Source organism: Phalacrocorax carbo, chromosome 4 (assembly GCF_963921805.1).
Source record: "Phalacrocorax carbo chromosome 4, bPhaCar2.1, whole genome shotgun sequence".
Taxonomy (NCBI): Eukaryota; Metazoa; Chordata; class Aves; order Suliformes; family Phalacrocoracidae; genus Phalacrocorax; species Phalacrocorax carbo.
Window position 1 is genome coordinate 6,379,060 of NC_087516.1, and position 21,754 is coordinate 6,400,813.

Consider the following 21,754-nt stretch of genomic DNA (forward strand, 5'->3'; position numbering starts at 1 on the left):
GCAACATTTAACTTTCCAGTGTGACTGCTGATGTATGTTAGAAAACTTATCTTACCCTAAGGAATTGTTACGCAAAGTCTTTTCTTCTTTTCACTAAAAAAAATGTAGTGTATGTAATTTCTTATAGTCAAACCCAAGTCACGGATCCTTTACTGTTTTGCTCACTACATTCACCTCGATGATCTGACATTACTTTCACAAGGCTGTAAGCGTCATTAAGGAAGTTTAAAAGATGTTTGTGTCAGTAGCTGTTAAAATACAAACAGGGAAGTCTACGGAACTGAAAACAGTATCTGGCATCGGTGCCTCTGCAGAGATGATGTTACAAAGACTCTTCTACAGAAAAATTTTCATTAGGGTATTTAATTTCATGGTAACTTATAAGTGCCTTGGCAGGAGATAAATCCCACATGAGATTCAAGATATCTAAATAGTGGGCCTGTCAAGTTCTGTAATTATACAGGTGCTTTTTAACTCTTCTGATCCTGATGGGTTATGGAGATACCGGGACGATACAACTCCCATTACAGATACTGGAAGGGGAAATGAATATGTTTTAGAAGATTTCAGTACAAGAAAATGGCAGTTTATAAGTCTTTAAGTTCATCTTCAGTCTGCAACACATCACCTATTTGCTGATGTACTGAGCAAATAAAACTGCAAAGACGTTTTGGAGGATTCACAAGGCGTGATAAGTTTGCAAAAATCACTTTGAAAATGAGGACTTCTTTCCTTTTCCTCCTTGTCTCCTGGTGCAGCTGGACCAAAGCCAACATCACTACACAATTTTTGGTTAAGTCCATCTGGTTACAAAATGGATCTGGCTTTATGTTTAAAATATATTAATACTCATTACAGCTTACTAATATTCATTACAGCTAATTTTTATCACTGGTTATAATATGCTTTGTTTCTCCTCATCACTTTGGCTATAATCAGTTGGTTTAATACACAGAGCACGTGTCGTCTATGCTGCCTGCTTAATTATTTTCACCTCTTTTTATGTCACATTTTTCAGAACAATAATTATGTCAGATCATATATCCCATCCTACAGTGACAATAATAAAAACCTGACGGATAGTAATAGTTGTTTTGTAACACGGAACAGGGTGATTCACTTTAACTAAACACTTAATTTCTTTCTACTTAGTTTAATTAATTCAGCTTAATTATTTAACCTGCTAACCAAAGGTTAATTAAATTGAATCTCAAGCACTCTCTTACTATATTTATAATGCTTATTTTTTTGGAATGGGACTAGTCTTTCATTACCTCTCTTGCTCATTAATTTTAGTGCTGCTGTTACTCGTTCTTGAAACATTTGTTTTCTCCAGGGCCAAATTAATCCATAATTCAGCGCTAATGGTAAATCAGTTGTGCATTACCCGCTGTGCACGGCCCACAAGGAGACGCCAGGGTTTGCGTGCAGGAGATGGACTGCATTGTCTCACCGCGGTTAGCATCGGGTGACAGGACCCACTGCAGGAATGCACCTTAGACAGCCTCAACCGTCCTGCCTTGGGCTTTAAAAGGACACCTTCCACCTGCTTTTCATACTTTTTTTTCCAATGCCGTCTTCTAAAAATATGTCCCTGCTCTTCTTCCCACGCTGCAAGGGAGCAGGGTGGGACAGAGGCGGCAGCCCCGTTTCTAAAGGCTGTTTTGAAGAGCACCTTGAAAAATGAAAGTTCAAAGCAAACGCCACAGTACAAACCAGCCAAGGTGTTAAAATCGAACTCAGCAAACCCAAGCCCAAGAGCTGTTGGGAGCAGCCCAACTGTGTGGCCACAGCTGAACTGAACTGCTCCCACCCAGGGAAGTCGTGGGTACCTGCAGTGCCTGCCCTCGTCTGCAGGGCTACCATGGCAGGCTCACCTATAAACTGTTATCTCTCCAAACAACTTACATAATGATAATGGCGATAGTCTAGAAAAACAAGGACCAGGGAATAGAAACACCTCTATTGCCTGTACACTTAATTTTCATCGGACACGCTCGTGGCTAGGCAGCTAAGCATCGGCGTAAGCAGGCTGTGTTGGTGACAGGGCAGAGCCACGGCACGCCAGGGGACGGACTCCCTGCACCACATCGAAATGTGCCCCACACGTGCCAGCAAAGATATGGATGGTTATGACAGGCTGGGGAACCTGGCAGCCTCTGAGGGAAAGGACCAGACCTTTCTTAAGAGACACTTAACACAAAAATCCATCTACTGACTCTGAAAAACTGAGCTGGGGGAGTTTACACAGAGGAAATGTGCACAAAGGCTCCAGAACTGCTTGACATCAAATTTTCTCCAGCACTTCAGAGATTTTAATTCCATCTCTGTAGGACAGCAAACTCTGCACCTGTAACCCACAGCCCAAAACCCACTTGAAGTCCCAGCCCAGCAGGTGCATCTGTTGCAAAAGCACTCACCTACCTACATCCCAAGTACCCAGAGAAGCTCAAGAGTCAGACCCACCACCTTCAGGCTTAGATTTAACAAGCCCCTGCTAAACAGAAAGCCGGATGAGATCACTATCTGGTCCACGGCCAGAAAGTAATGGTGCAGTAATGGTTTTATTGGCTTTTTGAGAAGGAGCTGTGTGATTCGAGAGACAGAGCAGAGTCAACAGAAACATTCACTCCTGCTAATCTCATTTCCAAAAGCATGCTGAGTGAGAAGGCGCCTGGGCACAAAGCTTTGCTTGATTGCTCTCTGTTTATCTAGGATTACATTAGGAGCCCAAGACGCATCTGAAAACAGCCCAGGGCAAGAACCAGGGTTTTGCGAATGGCTTCTGCAGCATCAGGTTCCTGGGAAGAGATATTCCAGTGTTTCCAGCAAGTTGTTGGCTGGATCGCAGCCGGTGTGCTCAGTACAAGTGCTTCAGAATTAACAGAATAGATGTGCAGGAAGGGGAAGATTTAAGGATGTAAAAATAGCGCCTTTCTGTAAAAAAAGATTTTAGATGTGCAAGCTTCAGACATGCAAATTTTAAGACAGTGACAAAGCAAGCACTACAGCTAACAAGTGTTGATTAGGTAATCTGATTAATTTAAAATAAGGTATTTACCTTAAGGAAAGAGAAATCGAATGCAGGAGTGTGAATTTGGCCTGGGTGAAGGGACCTTGTACGGGGAAAACATGACAGCAGAAGTTAGCCTGACGATGATCTGGCCTGTTGTTCACAAGATAGTTGTTTTAAGAACCAAAATTACCACCAAATCTGGTATATCAGCTCTTTATTTCAGTGTCTACAACACAAAGAGATGGCTTGCATTTTGACACCAGAACCACACAAAGCACCTATACACTGAGAACAAGATACTGAACGAGTGTCTCTCTCCTGCTACATGTGGAAAAATTTAGGCAGGAAGACTCCGTTTTCCTGTGTGTTCTGCCCTATCCTTCCACAAATCAACCAGCTGCCAGGGGTGATAATTAACCTTCATTCCATATCAAATCATTTGCCACTGAACAGTATTCCATCATGCCCTGAGCTGCTCAAATATGCTTCTGTAAACTTCATCAAGGACCCAGTCCTGCTCTCGGTTTACAAGGATGAAGTTCCAAACATCTCCAGCTACAGGAACAGACTTTAATCAGAGGTACTGAATTAATGGAGAGCAGAATTTGGCTCAAAGGATGATCATCTCCATACAGAGGCCCAGAAAAGGCCCTTATTAATGTCCCAGGCAGAGGGATGTAGAGACCACCCTAGGCTCAGAGAATTGTCATGTGCACAGAGGACAACTAGACATCCTGAACTATTAAAAAACAGTGGTATAGAAAATTAAAAGGCATAAAATAGTGGACCAAAAAGGTTCCAAATAAGGCATCGGTAGGTCCCGACTGGATGCGTTCCCATTGTGTGCACCACCCTCCTAGTCAGGGTGGTGAAGGATGCATTAGGATTGTATTTCTCACCTCAGTCACTAAGCACTCTGAGCAACCAGAAGGGTTCAAGTTCTGTTCAAAAAAGGAAAAAAAAAAACAAAACTAAACTAAAAACAACCCCCAAAACAAGGAATATTCTTTTTGGTAAGTATTTCTTAGAAAATAAAATAAAAGGTTAAAGCAATTTGTTTAAATGATTCTTTAAAAAAAGACAACATTCCTGTAAAGTAAAAATATATATATATAGAAATAGAATATAATTGGTTTTGTTGTTTTTAAAAAAAGACATTCAGTATCACATCAGCGGATTCTGATCAACTTCCCATCCGTCTTCTGCGATAACCACTGCTCGTTAAGGCAAAACGTCAGGTTGGCACCGTTACAACAGCTGAATCAAACTGGCCGAAGGCGAAGCAGAGCAGGCAGTGTGCTGGTGTCAGCGAGGCTGCTTCTCCCGCACGCTGACCGAGCCGTCCTCCATGCCGAAGTACACCACCTCTGCCATGTCAATGAAGAGTCCCGTCTCTACAACACCTGGGGAACAAGGAGTCACATGCCAGTTAATGCCAGAGCCACTCCATTACTTGAATCCTCTGCTCTGACCATGGTTTTGTTCATTAAAAGACGCTAATGTCTCCATCGGAGGCTTGGAAAGAGGTGTCCAACCTGGGTGACGTTGCATCAGCCACACAGGGAGCCTCCAGAAAGTCTTTTCCATGTGGCCACCCCAGAAGAAACTCTCCCCAGAGAGTGAGAAACAACTCCCAAAGCTCCCCACAACATTCACAGCCTCCCGGCCACCACCGTTACACTGACATAATCACGAGCGTGGCTTTTTCAGCCACCTGACGACCCACAGGAGAAGCAGCAGCTACACACAGCCACAGGCTTAACTCACTCTGCCATTAAATGCATCTAAAAACCTATCCTGTTAGAGAACACCTGGATAACGTTTGAACAAGTGTTAAGACACAGCAGAACTGATGCAACCTCTGCAATTTGTAGCTTGTTTGCAAATATACTTTTGGTTGCATTTAATTATGGGGTGCTCCTAACTTCACAGTGATCACAGAGCCACAGCCAGGAAGGTGGAAAGAAATGGAGGACAAGCCCTAACACAAGCACGAAGCGGCCAGAGCCCTGCTATCACCACTGTGTTCAGGCTTTAACAGTTCTGCTCATCCACTTTTGGGTAGTGAAGATGCTCTTCTCCCCTTAGCAAGCCCATTTCTGAGCAGCAAATGGTGCAGAGACTATCTCCACACCAACATGATGGAGCAGGTACCATCACTTAATTTACCCCTTCATCTCTTGACCACAAGAGATAAAAGGAAGACAACCTTGCGGAGAGGCTGTTTTGTTCACAAACAGCATAACCAACCACTGTTTCTCTCTTGCACAGAAACAGCTCTAACGATACAGACATTCGGACAGCCACGGGCAGCAACCACATCAGGATACAGAGCGCTGCACCAGGGACAGCCCAGAGCAGCTGTGGACACCAGTTCATTTACATCAGTCGCTGGTTCATTTAGATCTGCTCCTGCTGAAGGTCCAAACCTGCCATATCTACTGCTGGCTGCAAGAAAGTGCCAGGTAAGCAGGCTGCAAAGACACCAGGACAAGCAAGGCAGAGGTGGCATCCTAACAGTTTGCTCCTAAAGTAGGAAAAAGAAAATGGGTGTATTTTCAGTAAATCAGCCTTCTAGGCAGCACTGAGGGAAGCAAAGCCATTGACCAGAAGCAACTAGAAGTTACTGGCAACTCTTCACCTGGCCTACACCCGCAGCCTCTGCCTCAGCTTGTGTTTTAATCAAGGTGCCAGGACAATATATTGCCACTTTGTGGGGATGTCGGGGTTTCTGCAATGGGATTCCAACCTGTTCCTGCATGCTCTGACAACACATGGTCAGTGAAGGCAGCGGCGTTATGGACTTCGGGGGCAAGCAGGTATCTGGGATAAACTCAAAGATTAAAGATACAACAATAAGCTGACCAGATTTAAGAGCAGACTTTGCCAAAATAACCAGACAAGGTATCCAGGTGTGGTTGAGCCAGTCTATCTGCTGCTTCACCGAAGTGCAGCCAGTGCTGCTGCCACCAGACAGACCTGGATCACCCAGAAGCAGCTCTGGCCTGGGCAGCAGGTTTCATGCAAGGCAGGAGTCCTTGCAGAGAGGCTGTTTTGTCTGCAGTGGAATTGGCCGCTGCTTCTCTCCTGCACGGCAATAGCTGCAGCAATAGCTAGGATATGCTGCACCCTCACAGCAAGGTGAGCCCATAGGACTACGCAGTCGTAATGGGATGCAGAGCTGTAAGCAGCTTCTTGAAAATGCTGTAACCCAGTGCAAACCCTTGCTCTAGGGTCCACCAGTGCTTCCATTAAAAGCCCCTCTCTAAATGGGCACAAGGAGAGTAAGAAAGAGCACAGGATTTGCATATCTAATGGAAAACAGTATCAGAAGTCACCCGGCATCACCCCAGGTTTTCACCACCATACGGGGATGCCATTTGGGTACAGTTGTACTAATTCAGCTGATAGATGTCTCAAGTAGAAAGAAATGTATGGACCCATAGGAAGGCAGTAAACATACACGCATTTCCTCCTAGGCAGGGGAGAGCTCCCACAGTCAGGGTTATTCTCTAGCACAGACCAAGCCTTAGCGGGCTTTTGCTTTTTTTTTTTTAATAATCACAGACATTACCTGGTATCATTTTTATAGCAGTGTTAACTTTACTCCATTCATGAACCTCGTCAAACTTCCAGTCCAGGATGAAGTTCCCATTGTCCGTCACCACGGGGCCCTGGGAATCAAACACATTTGCCAGCACTGTGAGCTCCTTGTCTAACGAGCACAGCCAGGGACTGTCACAGCCTCTCGCCGGGAACAGCCGCCCCTGCTGCAACAGTTCAGAGTCATCATTCAAGTAAATCAGGGCAGTCCACAATAAGCCTGTAAGTAAAGCCACTGCCCAAGGTAACTGCTCGTTCCTCATTCTCCGGCGTACAAATAATCATGCAGAAGCTGGAAACAACAGTGCAACTTCATCACTGCAACAGGGGATCCTTTTCACAAGAGTAAAGCTACATTAATGTCCTAAAAAGGCTATTACAGGCAATTAAAGCCAAAATAAGATGCCTCCACCCCAGTGATAAAAGCATGCTGCTGGCTGCCATGGGGAGGTTTTGGAGTTGAAGACTTGCTGGCCTTCAGCATCCCAGATGTTCCCAGCACTCTCTCAAGCCCAGCAGAAGGAGCAATTGGATCCTTTCAACAGAGCAGAGACAGCTGGGGCTGTGGACAAGGCGTTTCAGCAGCGCTGAGCAGGGCGTGCAACCACACGTGCCACGAGGGACCGGCATCCTCCAAGGACACGGCTCGTGTCGGAGCAGTGCATTCCCTGAGTGAGGCTGGTCTCAAGTTCAGAGAACGGAACGACTAGTTTGCTCTTCCCAGGCACCCAAATGCAGTCTCTACAGCCTCTTGGGATTAGACACATTAAAAACAAGCATTCGGCCTTTAGGCATTAAGTCCAGCCATTACTGCAGACTCCTCCTTCCCCTGCCATGCAACGTGGCCTGGCAAAGCCCTGCTGCCCAAGTCAGGATAGGACAGTGGCAGCAGAGGCAAAGCAGCTTCAGTTTTAATTTAGTCTGGCTCTGTGTGGTTCAGAGGAGCCTGGGACGGACCGTAAACTGCCCCCCAACCCAAGCCTCTGTTTGGCAACGCAGACTGCCCTCCAGCCCCACAATATCCCCGTGGAGCAGCGGGTCAGACCTGGGCTGGCAACCCCGCCTCTCCCTGCTCAGGGATGCTTGCTTTAGGAGACATAAGCCAGAGAGAATTTCCACGAGCAGGCTGAACACCTAAACACACAGTTCATTAACCAAAGTATAATTAGGAGGAATTACACAAGATGCCACTTGCAGGAGTGAAAGCCCAGACCTCTGGTCCTCCGTTTGCCCACGTTCAGGCGGCTCCTCAGGGACACGTACCGCTTTGCTAACAGCCATCCGCAGCTCCGCACTGCCTCCAAAGTTTTTGGTCAGGGCTCTGGTGACGGGGACATAAGCCATGGGGATGACTTCAATAGGAATTCCCTTCTTCCATTGCTCCCCAAGGCTCTTTGATTTTTTCCTGAGGGCACAGTTTGAGGTGGGATTAGCATCAGACGTTGCATTACTAACACCACTAACATTATCACATTACCTCTTGCAAACCCCTCAGGCACAGCAGTCAGTTCACATGTGCACACATGTAGGAAGAATTTAATGCACGATGCTCTATTCACTCATAAACCCTGTTTTGACCTGTTTTGGACAAGGTGGACATGAGTTGCTTTTTTCTACAGCCCTGCGGCTGTACATACAGGAGGGGAAATTTATTCCCTGCTGACAATCACTGAGCTCAAAGAGCAGAGCAGCCATTTCCCCACAGGCTCTGCTGACTCCGAAGGAGGCTTGCTAGGTTGAAAATCAAGAAAAAAAGCTAAACTGAATTGCTGAAGCACTGGGAGTCAGGCTCATTTCCACCTATTCTTGCTCCCCGATCCCCTGGAAGGACAGTAATGGCCTAACATAACCGAATACTCCCATGAGACAGGGAAGTATAATGAATAGTAATATTTTTACCTGTAATCAGCAATAACAATGAAGCATTTTGCATATCCTGCAACTATCTTCTCCTGCGTCAAGCAACCACTGCAAGGGGGAAAGAAAAAAAACTATAAAGATCAGAAAACAGGCTGATGGTCCTAAAGCCCATCCCCTCCACCACATTCTTGCTGGTTTTGGTGCTCCTGTTGCCCCATGCCACGACTCTTTCCCCAGCCCCATCACTTCAGCCCGTTGTCCCCTGCACCCGCTCTCGGACAGGAGCCATCTCCCACTGCAGGTGCACGCACAGCCCCGCACAGGATCCCGTCAGCCTCTCCAGCCCAGCCCCAGAGACACATGCAGCCAGACAAGGACGCTTAGAGGCCACTGTCACCAGCGCCGTGCAGACAGATGGGCAGCAAGGCTCACCCGCCACCTTTGATAAGGTTGAGGTCAGAGTCCACTTCATCCGCGCCATCGATGGCGACATCAAGCTGTAGGAAGAGGAGAAACTTGGTGTGGAAACCTCACCCATGCAACATGAAGGCGCTGCTCTTGGCACAGCTCGGGAGGGTGTCAGGTCCCAAGCAGCAGCCGAAGATGTTTGGTTCAGCGAAAAGCTAAAACAAAACATGTGGTTTAGCTGGGACCATCTTGATGCCAGTCTTGCCAGAGACGAGCACTGGATCAGCCACCTGAGCCTACCAGCCCCAGCTAAACCACAGGCGTGTGAGAGCAGGAGAAAGAAATACCAAAACCAACTTCTAGCCTTCAAGGCACATCATTTCAGCCTCTGGCATTGTCACCTAAGGGGTGGGCGGCTCCTGGGGAAAATCTTGGTCGCAACACTTCAGCAGTGTCATATTCCCATCTCAGGCCAGCAAGCCTCAGCCTGAAAGAGGTGCCAAACACTTGGAAGAAACATAACTCGGCAGCCTACCTGCCATCTAAAGGGACAAGCACTAAGACAAGACTAAGGCTTGGGGAAAAAAAAATAAACTAAGCTAACTCTTGCTTATGTTCAGCAGTGTGGCTGCCTAAACTCTCATCCTCAGGGGAGGACAAAGGAGCCTGATGGTTTATGAAGGACCAGATTACAGGAAGGTCGGGTGAGGTCTCACCTCCCTGGTCCCACTCACCTCTGGATGTCGGTCCAAGTCACTTAGCGTTAAGCCGTTCTGCAGGATCAGCTGACGGGCCTGTGCAACAAGAAGACAGCAAACACCATTTACTGGCGGCAGGAAAGGAAAATGGACTCGTGGCATCATTCCCATGGCTGCGACACGGATGGAGTCTCCCTGGGAGACCTCCACTGCTCCACCCTGAGCTGGTGGAGAGGCTGCAGCCAGCGGTGGGAACACATGGCAAGGAGAAAACAATGCTTTCAGACCAGATTATTGTAATCAAAAGAAAACCCTGCTGCTGATTCCAACTAAAATGCTCATGTGGTGCTCCTGGGTCCAGGTCTCTGTACTACATAGCAGGAGGCCCCATCAGCTTGGTGGGAACCACTTGTATCTAAGCATTACAGCAGATATGGGATTTTTGAGTCCCATGTTCTTTCAGCTTGGACATCGTTCTCCCTCACACCCATCCAGCCCCTCCGATTTCCTTTGGCTGAAAAATGGGAGCAAGAAAATTAAATGTTTACACCATAACAATGTGGGACCAACAATGAAAATATTTTTCATATTGGAATAAACCAAACAAAAAGGCAAAAAAGGAAAGCACAACTCATGGAAAAAGTGTGGGAAGCCTCCTGAAACAGCTGTTTGGTGGCTCGGATCTACTTTTCCTGCAGTGGCTGTGTATTTCCCTCTAGTGGCAATACAACACAGAGCACCCGGAGCTACCCTCCACTCCGTCCGTCAGTTTAAACAGGAGTTCGAGCTTGCAGAACTTGGAATTGGGTGAATTTTCTGCGTTACAAATCATCACCTGGGTGAGACACCCTCCTTGCATGGACACTGCTCGAGTCTGAACTTCCTACCGTGCTGCAGCTAGTCCAAGAAACCCCAGTGCAATAGCCTGGATCAACTTATTGCCCTGAATTTTACGCACGAACACTAACAAAGCGCATAGTCACATGTATTGGCGTCCCAGAAGCATTAAGAACTAAGCAGGCGGTAGTCCTGGCAATGAGATCTGAAATGCCATGGTAAAGGGTTCAATTCATAGCATGCAATCTTAACACCCATGGGCTGCAGGTTCTTGATCTGTGCACTAGAATTGCCCTAAGAACTCACAAAATTAAGAGAATGAAAATCAGTGGGTTTACATTCATTACGTGGTGTCCAGGTAATGAGGTATCGGGGATCTGAGCACTGAAGGCACTGAAGAACATTGTGCTGCACATGCAGGCCAGATCCTGAACAGGCTCAGGGTCAGCGGTGTGGAAACGAGGTGGCTCTTTTCAGGCTCTCTGCTTGCAAGGCGATGGGAGCAGACCAGCGGGAACCAAAAGCAGAGCTCCCGCAGCTGGGGGAGGAGCGTCGGTAACTGCGCAGCACTTGCCAAGAAGGGCCTCGCTCTGTGCTCTCGGCACACGTCCAGGTGAAAAGAAGAAACAACGCAAAAGCCAAGGGACAGATACTTACCCCGGCTCTAGTTTTACTGATGGTGATGGAATAACCCAACCTGACCACGGGGAAGGGAGGAGAATAAAAGCCACTGAAACCAGTTCTTCCTTGCCAGTGACCTCAGGCAGCCATTTACACCTGTACGTAGCGAAAATAAGATGCTGTTTTGCTGACCTGGGAATGCTTCACTTGGGACTGGCTGGGGTCTAAGACTGCAAAAGATACGAGGCAGCCCCGTGTCTGGGGGATTTTGGCTCCTGCAGGTGTATGATCTAACTCTTCCCTTTAACAGCAACGTTTTTGTTTTACTGGTAAGAAATTCTATAGAGTTACATGAACTATCCAAACGTTTCAAGGCAGGACAGGCTCCAGCCCATGTTCACTACGAGAGCTTTATCAATATTTTCTGTAAGACCTAATGACTGAACTCAGAGGACTTTTCCTAGGTGAAAATGGGATATGGTATCTCAGGGTGGGGACCATTTTAGACAGGTCAAAGAAAGACCCTCACCTCAGTCTATATATGCCACAGAAGTAGTGATATAGGTTAAAAAAGAAAAAAAATAGTTTTTTATTTTTTGCCCTTTGCAGCAGCCTGTATTATACCCCAGTTGGCCACTGGTTGTTTGCAACAGCTGGGAAAAGGGAGAATCCCATCATCCCACACTCACACTTAACATCTGCAGGGTAAGAGGATGCCAAGTTTTCGTAAGATTTTAGGGTAATTCAGGTTGGTCTCTATCCAACCTCCAGGTCAAAGCAGGGTCAGCTACCACTTTGCTCAGGGCTTTACCCACACAGGTCTTGAAAACCTCAAAGGACGGACTCCGCACAGGCTGCCTCACTGCTTGATTGTCCTAACGGTGAAAGAGTTGTGACAAAAGTACAATCCCAAGGTCCACACCAGGACCATGGGAAGGACGCATGCCCAATTTCTAGACCAGGACAGTGCCACCCAGCCTTGAAAACCCTGCAGGTGGTCCCCATCATGTCACGTCTCCCTGCCCAAAGGGGACAAGGTGACAGCTGCTCCTCCACAGCACCTTCCCCTCTGAGGGAACAGAGGCAGAGAGACCAAAGCCAGTTGCCTAAAGGCATGGAAGCAGCTCAGAAGCCTCCCCAAGCAGCTCTGCGTTTCACCACCAAGCCACGTTCTTCCTCTCCAAGCAAACCTCTCAACAGCTAGCTTGGTATGAACCAATCCCTGCAAAAGCTGTGCAGCAAAGGAAAGATTAAGCTGATTTCTCTTCTGCAATTTCTTATAAAAGCCAGCTGATGCATTTTAAGTTCCTCCTGGAAACACATGAGCTTGCTACTATTGCTTGCAGTGTGATTTTTACAGCTCTCAGGACTTGATAAGGAATCAAAGGAGACTAAGTGTCTCCAATGAGTTTTGCATTATGAGTCTGGTTCACCACTAAACAGCAGTCTTCTACAAGCAGGATCCAGACCAAGCCACACGCCAGCACTGACATAACCAGCATTACCACACTGGTTCAAAGCACGCCTCCTGGCTCTACAGCGTCCCTGCAGCTCAGGTCAGCGTAACGCAGCACCATCACCACCAGCTTCATGAGGTCCACCTGCGGGCCGCATCGCGGGCTGCATCACAGCCTCTTTCACCACAGTGCTCACACGGCGATAAGCCAGTCCAGAAAGCGGTGAGGTTGCCTCCTGCAGCCAAAGGGAAGATCCCCTGAGTGAGTGTTTGGACTAGCAGAAAGTAAAGGAGGAAAGTGCTTACCTGAAAAGACGTAGGGATGCAGACAATCGTCAGGTTCTCCTGTTTAACCCGCTCGGCTGTAGGGGAAAAAAACCAGAAGCCTCGGTTTGTTCGTTGCAGAAGGAATAAAAATAAACCAACTTTCACTTTAACAAATCTCAGTCCAGAGGAGCCCCTTTGAATCATTGCAATTACTTGCTTGGCTTGCAAATAACTCAGTCACGCTCAAAATGCAAACAGGTGCCACCCTGCTCAGTTTCTACAGTCAGAAACGTTTACACACCCACCCCGGCTCAGCCCAAGACACCATTAACCTTCCCGTCTCCAGCAGCAGAGGAGCCTCGTCAGCAAATCGTCACCTGGGACGTGAGCCCCACTCCCCTCTCTCTCTCTCCATTAGACAGGTTTTGCTGTGCTCCTTGTAAACAGCTTCAGCAGCTGTCTGAAAGGTTTTCTGGCTTGTTGCCTTGGGGACATCACTTTCATTTATTATAGAACATTTAAATATATGGCAGGAAAAGGACTAATAAAATAAAGTATTCCATTAAATGGAAGGAAATATTTCCTCCCCCAGGTTAACCTCAAATGACTAAGATCTATTACTACGAAATCATTACAGACAAAATGTTGTTTTAGTAATTACAATACTTCGGCATAAGCCAACAGCCCATGAGAGCAACAGCTCTCACACCACAGCAAACACACGGGCTACATGCTTCAAGGCAATGCTGCTGCTGAAAGGACTGAAGATGCAATACATGAGGCTGTATGTTGTTACGACCCACATCCCAGTGCCAATGCGTTCAGTAGGCCCGAGAAGTCTGAGTTTGCAGCCTGGAACAGGCACTCCACTTAAATACTATACTCATTTATTTGGAGACTGATTCTGTGTTAAGAGTTGGGAGTGGTTGCAATACTGAGCCAAACCCAGAAAGCTGAACCACAGCTCCCAGACAAATAACTGTATTATACACACGGCATGGGGTGCTGTTTTCCTGCCAAGCGAAGCGCTGAGCGGTGCTCAGACCTCAGCCCCGCTCGCCCATGGGCTGGGGACAGTGCTGCCCAAGGGAGCTGGGGGTCACAAGGTGACTTCCCAGCCACGCAGAGCCACCCAGGTGGGACACACTGAACTCTGCTTCCGAACGAGAGTCGCCCTCCGTGTCCGAGCAAGGCCCCAGGAACGACAGGGCTGATGCTGTACTCCAGACCTGTTGCACATGGCTGCTCTGTTTTGCATCCAAGGACAGTGAAGCAGGATGAGGTACAGCACCTCCTCAAGCAGACCTGCCCTAGGGCTGAGAATGCCGGGAAAAGAAACTTTAAACCTCTCCACTCTCTGTAATGAGGCGTGAGGACAATTACCCTCATGTTCACTGTGCTAAAATGCCTTACTTAAATATTTTGCTGAAATTTTCTGAATCACACCTTGAGCAAACTTGCACCTGGGGCAAGCAGACAAACCTAGCTGTAAGGTATAGTAAAAAAAAAAAAAAAAATACAGCTGGATTTTTCATTCCTCATTTTCATCACACCTCAGCAGGACCCTCCATGTGAATAACGTGGATGCGAACAAGCAGCATCAGCCACATACAAATGGGTTAATGGAAGCAGAGCAGCTGCATGGCCCAAAGCCACAAAGCAAGTTAGGACTGGGCAGAGTTGGAAGGAACGGAAACATTTAGCTCCAGTTTGTGGTGGGTGCCAGTAAAGCTCTTTGCCTGGCTGCATGGGGAGAACAGGTGGCAATCATTACCGCCTCGGGACTCCCTATGCAATAAATTGGGAGCACAAGACTCGGTTTTAACCTTCAGCTTCAAGGAGGACACAGCCCTCAACGAACAGACCTGACGCATGAGCTCTAAGTCAGCATCCCGATGATTTAGCGTGGTTTTCAAGTAGTTGGGACAGCCAGACAAGGGGATTTTCTGCAGTGGGAGGAACATGAAGGGGAGCACCCTACCTAATCGATGCACTGCGTGGACAATCGTAGAACCACTTCCAATCCCAAGAACTTGATTGTTCTGCAAATCAAAGAGACACAGGAGAGCTGTTACTGAGGGCTCGGCACAAGGGCTGTCCGCTTTTCCCCGTTGTCCTGCTTTTAGCTGGGATAGAGTTAATTCTCTTCACTGCAGCTGGCACAGTGCTGCATTTTGGGCTTAGTATGAGAATAATGTTGATAACACACCGATGGTTTGGTTCGTGCTAAGTAGTGCTCACACTAGTCAAGGACTTTTCCAGCTTCCCAGGCTCTGCCGGGTGCACAAGACGCCGGGAGGGGAGGGGGCACAGCCACGAGAGCTGATCCAAACTGGCCAAAGGGATGTTCCATACCATACGACATCATGCCCAGTATATTAACTGGGGGAGTTGGCCAGGGGAAGCAGCGATCACGGCTCGGGGACCGGTGGTGTTGGTCGGCACATGGGGAACGGTTGCATCACTTGTGGTTTGGGTTTTTTCCCCTCTTCCCAAGGTTTCACCTCTCTTTCTCTGTCGTTATTTTCCTTTTTATTATTATTACTACTGTTTTATTGTAATTATTAAACTGTTTTTATCTCAACCCACGAGTTTTCTTACTTTGGCCCTTCCCATTCTCTCCCCCTCCCCACAGGGGTGGGGGGAGTGAGCGAGCAGCTGCGGGGTGTTTAGTTGCTGGCTGGGGCTAAACCATGACACCGGTAGACCCGACATTATAAACACACGCAAGAGGAACCTTGCCCAGAGATGCACACTGACACACGCCATCTTAGCACACTGTAGGCAAGGAAAAGAACACACCACACTAGCAAGGGCACAACCACTGCCTGCTGCTAAGGGATTCTAAGCAACTCACCCTCTCCTTACAGGACATGTGCTTACTAAATACCAGCACAGTCTGACTCTCAGGGTGTTCAATGCACACTCACTGCTGGTTGCTGGCACTCCATGCACCCGCTCCTGCCGGAAAGCTGGGAGCTTCAGACAATACCACAAAGGAAGAAGCTGAAACAACCTCAAGATAACATCTCCCACGGAAGCCGCACAGTAAAAGCATGGGTTTGGTGCCAACGGTATTGTTAGTAAACAGTACGGATGTACTGGCGGCCAAAGCAAAGAGCACAGCAGCAGTTTCTGGAGTCTAATAAAAAATGCCCTCCAAAATGGAGTATATAACTGTCTATATGAGAGTCCAGCAACTCACTTGAAAGATGGGTGAGCCTGGCAGGGTATGCTGAAGACAATCATAGTTTAACCACAGCTCAGCCCTGGCCTTTCTCTGCTTATGGTCTGGTTTAAGGAGGATTGCTACTGCCTCATCAGTAATACAGACACGCTTCTAAAAGGTGCTGCAGACTAGGGGTGGACTGAACTAAGGGTGCGACTGTGTCACCTCCAAAAAAGGATGTTCTGCGATGTAAATCTCTGTTTATTATCAGCTCAGTCTCCCACCCATGGAGAGCTACGTGCAGCCCCTTGCACACTTCCAATTTTCAATGTACTTCCCCTTTTTTGGATGGGATCCAAAGCGTAAAACGACTTAAGGAGGCCCAATATCCCTACAGAGACTTCAGACAAGAAAGACTTGAAGCCAGACAGAGATGCAGGCACAGAGTTGTTGTGCATTATCTCTTGGACGTTAGACAGGTCTGGAGCTCCTTCTCCATGCGCAGCAAATCCAGAGTTCAGCAGCTGTTGAAAAAGCCACACCTGCAGCATTTCAACCATCTGAAATCTTCCTGGAACACCAACTTGCCTGGAAAGGTGGAGGTCAAGACAGGTCATGCTCCCCCAAGATTAGTGATTTCCCTTGCTTCTGCAGGTTAAAAGCTTAAAATCCCAAAAGTTCTCCAAAACCCAGTACACATACCAGAGACTCAGTTTATATGCCAACCTTCACTAACCACTGTGACTCTGCAAAAGACGTGGAAGGCAACCGATCGCAGCTGCACGCCTGCAACACTGCCAGCAGAAACCCAATAGCTCCCGAGGTTTCTTGGTTTCACCTGCCCAGCAGGCAGAGCCAAGCGTGGCCAGCCAAGGAAGGAGCAAGCAAAGCTGCACGGAGGCTGGCAAGACACAGGCAGTACTGATGCTCCCAAGAGAATTGTTTCGACCTGGGAAGAGGCTGTTTCTTCTCTTTGCCCTCATTTCTATAGGGTGGGACAGCTTCTCGGAACAGCTGGATGCCCTAAAGGGATGGGGAAACACCCAGCATCAGCCACTCCACTGTAATGAAGTGGGAAGAGCTTACAAGGGTCCCAGCCCACCGCTGGAAATAAACTTGAAGGCATTTATCAGTGATGAGTGGTGAAGCGGTAGAAAGACCTTGGGCTAAGTGGGTTTCCCAGAAAAATGGTTGAAGCCAGTCTAAGCTGGTGCTGTCACAACCCCTGCCTTACCTCAGCTCCCACCTCTCCCTCCTCAGCTCCAACCCCAGCCAGACCAGGGGCAAACCTAGCCGAAAAACATTTTCTTTTAAAAACAGGCAGGGCAAACATGGGTGAGAAGCAGACCATGAGGTCAGTGTGCAAGGGGCAGGCCCAGCTCACAGCACGGAGGAGCAGCACCCCATGCAAAAAAAAAAAAAAAACAAAGAAAAAAAAAAAAAGACATTTCAGATTGTTTGCTAAAACCCCAGCAAACAAAACCAAGGCTCTGAGCCACAGCACAGCTGAGGACCTGTGTGTGGACTCCACGAGCGGAGCAGCACAAGCATGAGCAGCAACCACAGCGTTTTCTCCGCTACCCCAAGGGCCTGGAGACGCTGCCCAACGTTACAGATGCCGACAAGGCAGCACACATTGAGTGGGTATCGGCAGCACCACACGGGCTGGCTGGTCCAGCCTAAGTTTCCAAGACTACAATTTACATGGGCAAAGAGCAGGAGTTAAATACAGTGCAAAGACTGAAGCTTCCTCTTCTTAATCTTCAGCCCTCTGCGCAGCAGGACCTACAGCTCTTGCCCATCTTTTCATTTCTAATGGAGACGCTAACAGGGCCTGCCTTTGGAGGCACTGTATAAATGCAAAGCCAGCTCTCCCCAAGCAGCTTAGGGCCCTAAAGCCCCGAGCCACGTGCCAGCCCTCTCTGCCAGCCGTCACGGCACCGCGGCTTCTGAGGTTGGTCGTCTTGGGGTCCGCTCCAGTACTGGAGGACTCTGTCCCTACAGCTGCCCAGGAACAAGTGCTGTGGGTAAACACACCAATCTGGCTTTAAATTAAAAAAAAAAAAAAGGAAAAGAGTTCTCCTCTCCTAATCCCCACACCGACCCCCAGGGTTATATCTGCTGCAAGCCGCAGGAGAAGCTGCTGTACTGGCACAGATAAGGATGGACGTGAAGGAGGATGCCAAGCAAGGAGCCTGGTCTAGTACCAGTACCAAGCCCCTGGTGCCACAAGTTCATGGCACAGGTAAGCAGAAGAGACTTGTCCAGCATAACCAAGCCCTGAAGTCAGTGGCGTCTCCCACACGTCCCTGCCGTGCAAGGGAGGGAGCCTGCAGCTTTGCTTTCAGAGATCACGTTACTCCCTCTGTTAACAGCAATAGCTCTAACGGCCAAACACAAAACCATCCGTTACAAACAGCAGCTGCACCTTCCCAGCACAAGCTGAAGGGAAGACAGGTTTTGTCTGACAGCCGAGGCCATTTGGCTCCTTGGCGGCGACTCTAACCTGCTTCCCCACCGTTGCTTCAAGCCAACCTGCGCAGCAAGCGTTGCAGCGTTACCCTGGCCACTGCGTGTTTTACTTAGTCAGCCTCACTAGCCAGGCCCCGAACTTTAATCAGCTGGGTCGTGACTAGAAACATCATCCCAAGTTTGCTTGACCATAAAACAGCGCAAAGGCCTGCTATTTCACCTAGGAAAAGTCCAAAATTAAGAGTCGCGTTTCAGCCCAAATCAAAGGCGCGCCCAGCTCGTGACGACCCGCAGCAGCAGTCCTGCCTCGGCTCCAAAGTCCTTCCTCGTGCAGCCCCTCAGTGCACAACTTTGGGGCTTGCTTTGGGTAAGAAAGGAGTTTTTTACGCAATTGCTGGTGCATCCCCCAGGCTCCCCCCACCCCACAGACTGCTTTCGAGCGCGCTGGCCTGGCAGGGGGCTAAGTCTCACACAGCACGTGGCTGTGCTCTCTGCAGGCAGGTTCAGACTGTTCAGAGGAAGGAGAGGCTGGAAAAGAAGTAAACATTAACGGGACATAAGCGAAGCCATCAGCAACTGAACCCAGCAGGGTGGGAGCAAGAAAGATAAGGGAATTTTTCCCCCCCAACTGCTAACATCTACCTTCTTGGCAGCAACTCTAGGACCGTTTCATCACTGCTGTTGCAAAAGGGCTTGCAGAGCAAACATTGCGATAAACCACTGCGTGACTTTAACTGTTGATCTTCCAAGTGTTCACAATCAGACTGTGCCAAACACCAAGCAGCTCCAGCCCTATTTGACCTTCAAGGGGTTGATTAAAGCCCTTTGCCGCGCTTCCCTCCCTGCAGGGGACAGGACACGACCCCCTGATTAGAGGCTGTTGATTCTTGCTTGGGTGCTCTGAAACAGGATGCAGCAGCCGAGCACCCAGGACTTGGAGAAAGGAGCAGGACATGGCGTTAGCCTGAACTCCCACCGCAGCCCAGCTCACAAACCGGTGCGCAGTGAGGTGCAAGCCATTACCCCAAACTCGGGGTGCAGCGTGCTGAGCTGGGCAAGGCGCGGAGCCGCTGCCTGCGAGGCGTGCGCTGGGCGAGCGCAGAGACCAGAAGGGAAAAGTAGTTTTCTCCCTTCTCTCCAGGCTAAAGGAGCGCGGTCCAAAGCCAAGGAGGAAGAGGCTCGGCAGCGCCCGTCCATGCGCCCCAGGGTCCCTCCATGCATTCCGGGACCCTCAGCGCTTGGGGGGGCCGGGGAGGGGGAGCAAGGGGTCCGTGTACTCCACAACCCGTGTGTGCACACCGGGGCTGCTCCGTGCACTGGAGGGGTCTGTGCAACCCAAAGCCCAGACGTGCATTGGGAGCCCTCATACACCCCATGGCCACTCCGTGCACTGGGGGTTGGAGTGGGGTGTGTCCCTGCACCCCGGAGCCATGCCGTACACGACAGGGTCCTTCCCTGCACCCTGTGGCCCCTCGGTACATTGGGGGGGACTCTGTGCACCCCATGGCTGCTCCATGCACTGGGGGTCCATCCCTGCACCCCAGGGCCGCTCTGTGTACTGGGGGGCTCCGTGCACCCTGTGGCTGCTCTGTGCATTAGGGGGTCCCTGCACACTGGGGCCCCTCCACGTACTGGGGGGCTTCGTGCACCCCGGGGTCCGTCCCTGCACACCACGGGCGCTCCGTGCACCGCGGGGGTCTCTGCACCCCGGGTCCGCTCTGTGCTCCTGGGGGTCCGTCCCTGCATCCCACAGCTGCTCCATGCATTGGGGGGTCCCTGCACCCCGCGGGCGCTCCGTGCAACCCGGGGTCCGTTCCGTGCATTGGGGGGTCCCCGCACCTCACGGACGCTCCGTGCAACCCGGGGTCCGTCCCTGCACCCCCCACGGGCGCTCCGTGCATTGGGGGTCCCCGCACCTCACGGACGCTCCGTGCAACCCGGGGTCCGTCCCTGCACCCCACGGACGCTCCGTGCACCCCGGGGTCCGTCCCTGCACCCCCCACGGGCGCTCCGTGCATTGGGGGTCCCCGCACCCCACGGCCTCTCCGTGCACCCCGGGGTCCGTCCCTGCACCCCCCACGGGCGCTCCGTGCATTGGGGGTCCCCGCACCTCACGGACGCTCCGTGCAACCCGGGGTCCGTCCCTGCACCCCACGGACGCTCCGTGCACCCCGGGGTCCGTCCCTGCACCCCCCACGGGCGCTCCGTGCATTGGGGGTCCCCGCACCCCACGGCCGCTCCGTGCACCCCGGGGTCCGTCCCTGCACCCGAGCAGGGCTGGGGTCCGAGCTGCCTCACCTGGACGTGCTTGTCCACCGCCGCGCAGGCTGCCAGCCGCTTGGCCTCCTCTGCCATGGTGCCGCCGAGCCGCCCGCGGGCCAAGGCGCGCCTCCCCGCCGCCGCCGGCCCCGCTCGCAGCCTCCCCGGCGGCCGGGCAGCCAGCGCCGTGCTGCGGAGCGGGCCGAGCCGGCCGGGGAGCCGCATGCCGCCGCGGCCCGCCCCCGGGGGGCTCTCCCGCACGGGCTGCAGGCCTGGGACGGGCCGGCTCCCTTCCTCCTCCTCCTCCTCGGGGAGGCTGGGACTTGTAGTGCTGCGAGCCGCCAACTACAGCTCCCACAATGCACGGCCGGGCCCGCCCGCCGCGCCCGGCCGGCGGCACCGGGGGCGCCCGGTTTGGCGAGGTCCAGCCGCGGCACAGCGGGCGGGCCCGGCATGCGGGGGTCGAGGCTTTCCCGGGAATGGGAAATGCTCCACCTGCAAGTGCTGGGGGAGGAGGGAGGGTGGCGGGGGCAGCCGCTGCAGGGCGCTGGGCAGCGGGGTGAGCTCGGATCGGGGCTTACCGGAGCTCTGCCGGGGCTTCCAGAGGGTGTAAGGAAGAGCCCCTTTCCCAGACTTGTACTCAGACTTCGTAGCACGAAGCTGGGAGCGACGCTGCGCTGCAGGACTCACGAGTGGGAACAAGCCGGGGAAGTGGGCCTGTGAGCACCTCCTGAGGTTCAACGAGGCCATGTGCAAGGTCCTGCACATGGGTCGGGGCAATCCCCTGTATCAGCACAGGCTGGGGGGTGGGGGGATGGAGAGCAGCCCTGCGGAGAAGGACTTGGGGGTACTGGTAGATGAAAAGCTGGACGTGAGCCAACAATGTGCGCTCGCAGCCCAGAAAGCCAACCGTGCCCTGGGCCGCATCCCCAGCAGCGCGGGCAGCCGGGCGAGGGAGGGGGTGCTGCCCCTCTGCCCCGCTCTGTGAGACCCCCCTGCAGCGCCGCCTCCAGCTCGGGGCTCCTCGGCACGGGAAGGACACGGGGCTGTTGGAGCGGGGCCAGAGGGGGCACAGAGATGCTCCGAGG

At 50.9% G+C, this 21,754-nt stretch overlaps 1 protein-coding gene across 1 annotated transcript; it reads right to left on the minus strand.

The window, feature by feature from the left end:
* Positions 1–3,213: 3,213 nt before the first annotated feature.
* RPIA (ribose 5-phosphate isomerase A) lies at positions 3,214–20,971 on the minus strand. Its single transcript, XM_064448883.1, has 9 exons — positions 20,706–20,971; positions 14,748–14,808; positions 12,806–12,861; positions 9,622–9,681; positions 8,912–8,976; positions 8,519–8,587; positions 7,883–8,024; positions 6,591–6,690; positions 3,214–4,419 (listed from the first exon to the last, which is right to left on the minus strand). The coding sequence occupies exons 1-9, from the start codon at positions 20,889–20,891 to the stop codon at positions 4,322–4,324; spliced, it is 837 nt and encodes a 278-aa protein (XP_064304953.1). The 5' UTR covers positions 20,892–20,971; the 3' UTR covers positions 3,214–4,321.
* Positions 20,972–21,754: the final 783 nt, after the last annotated feature.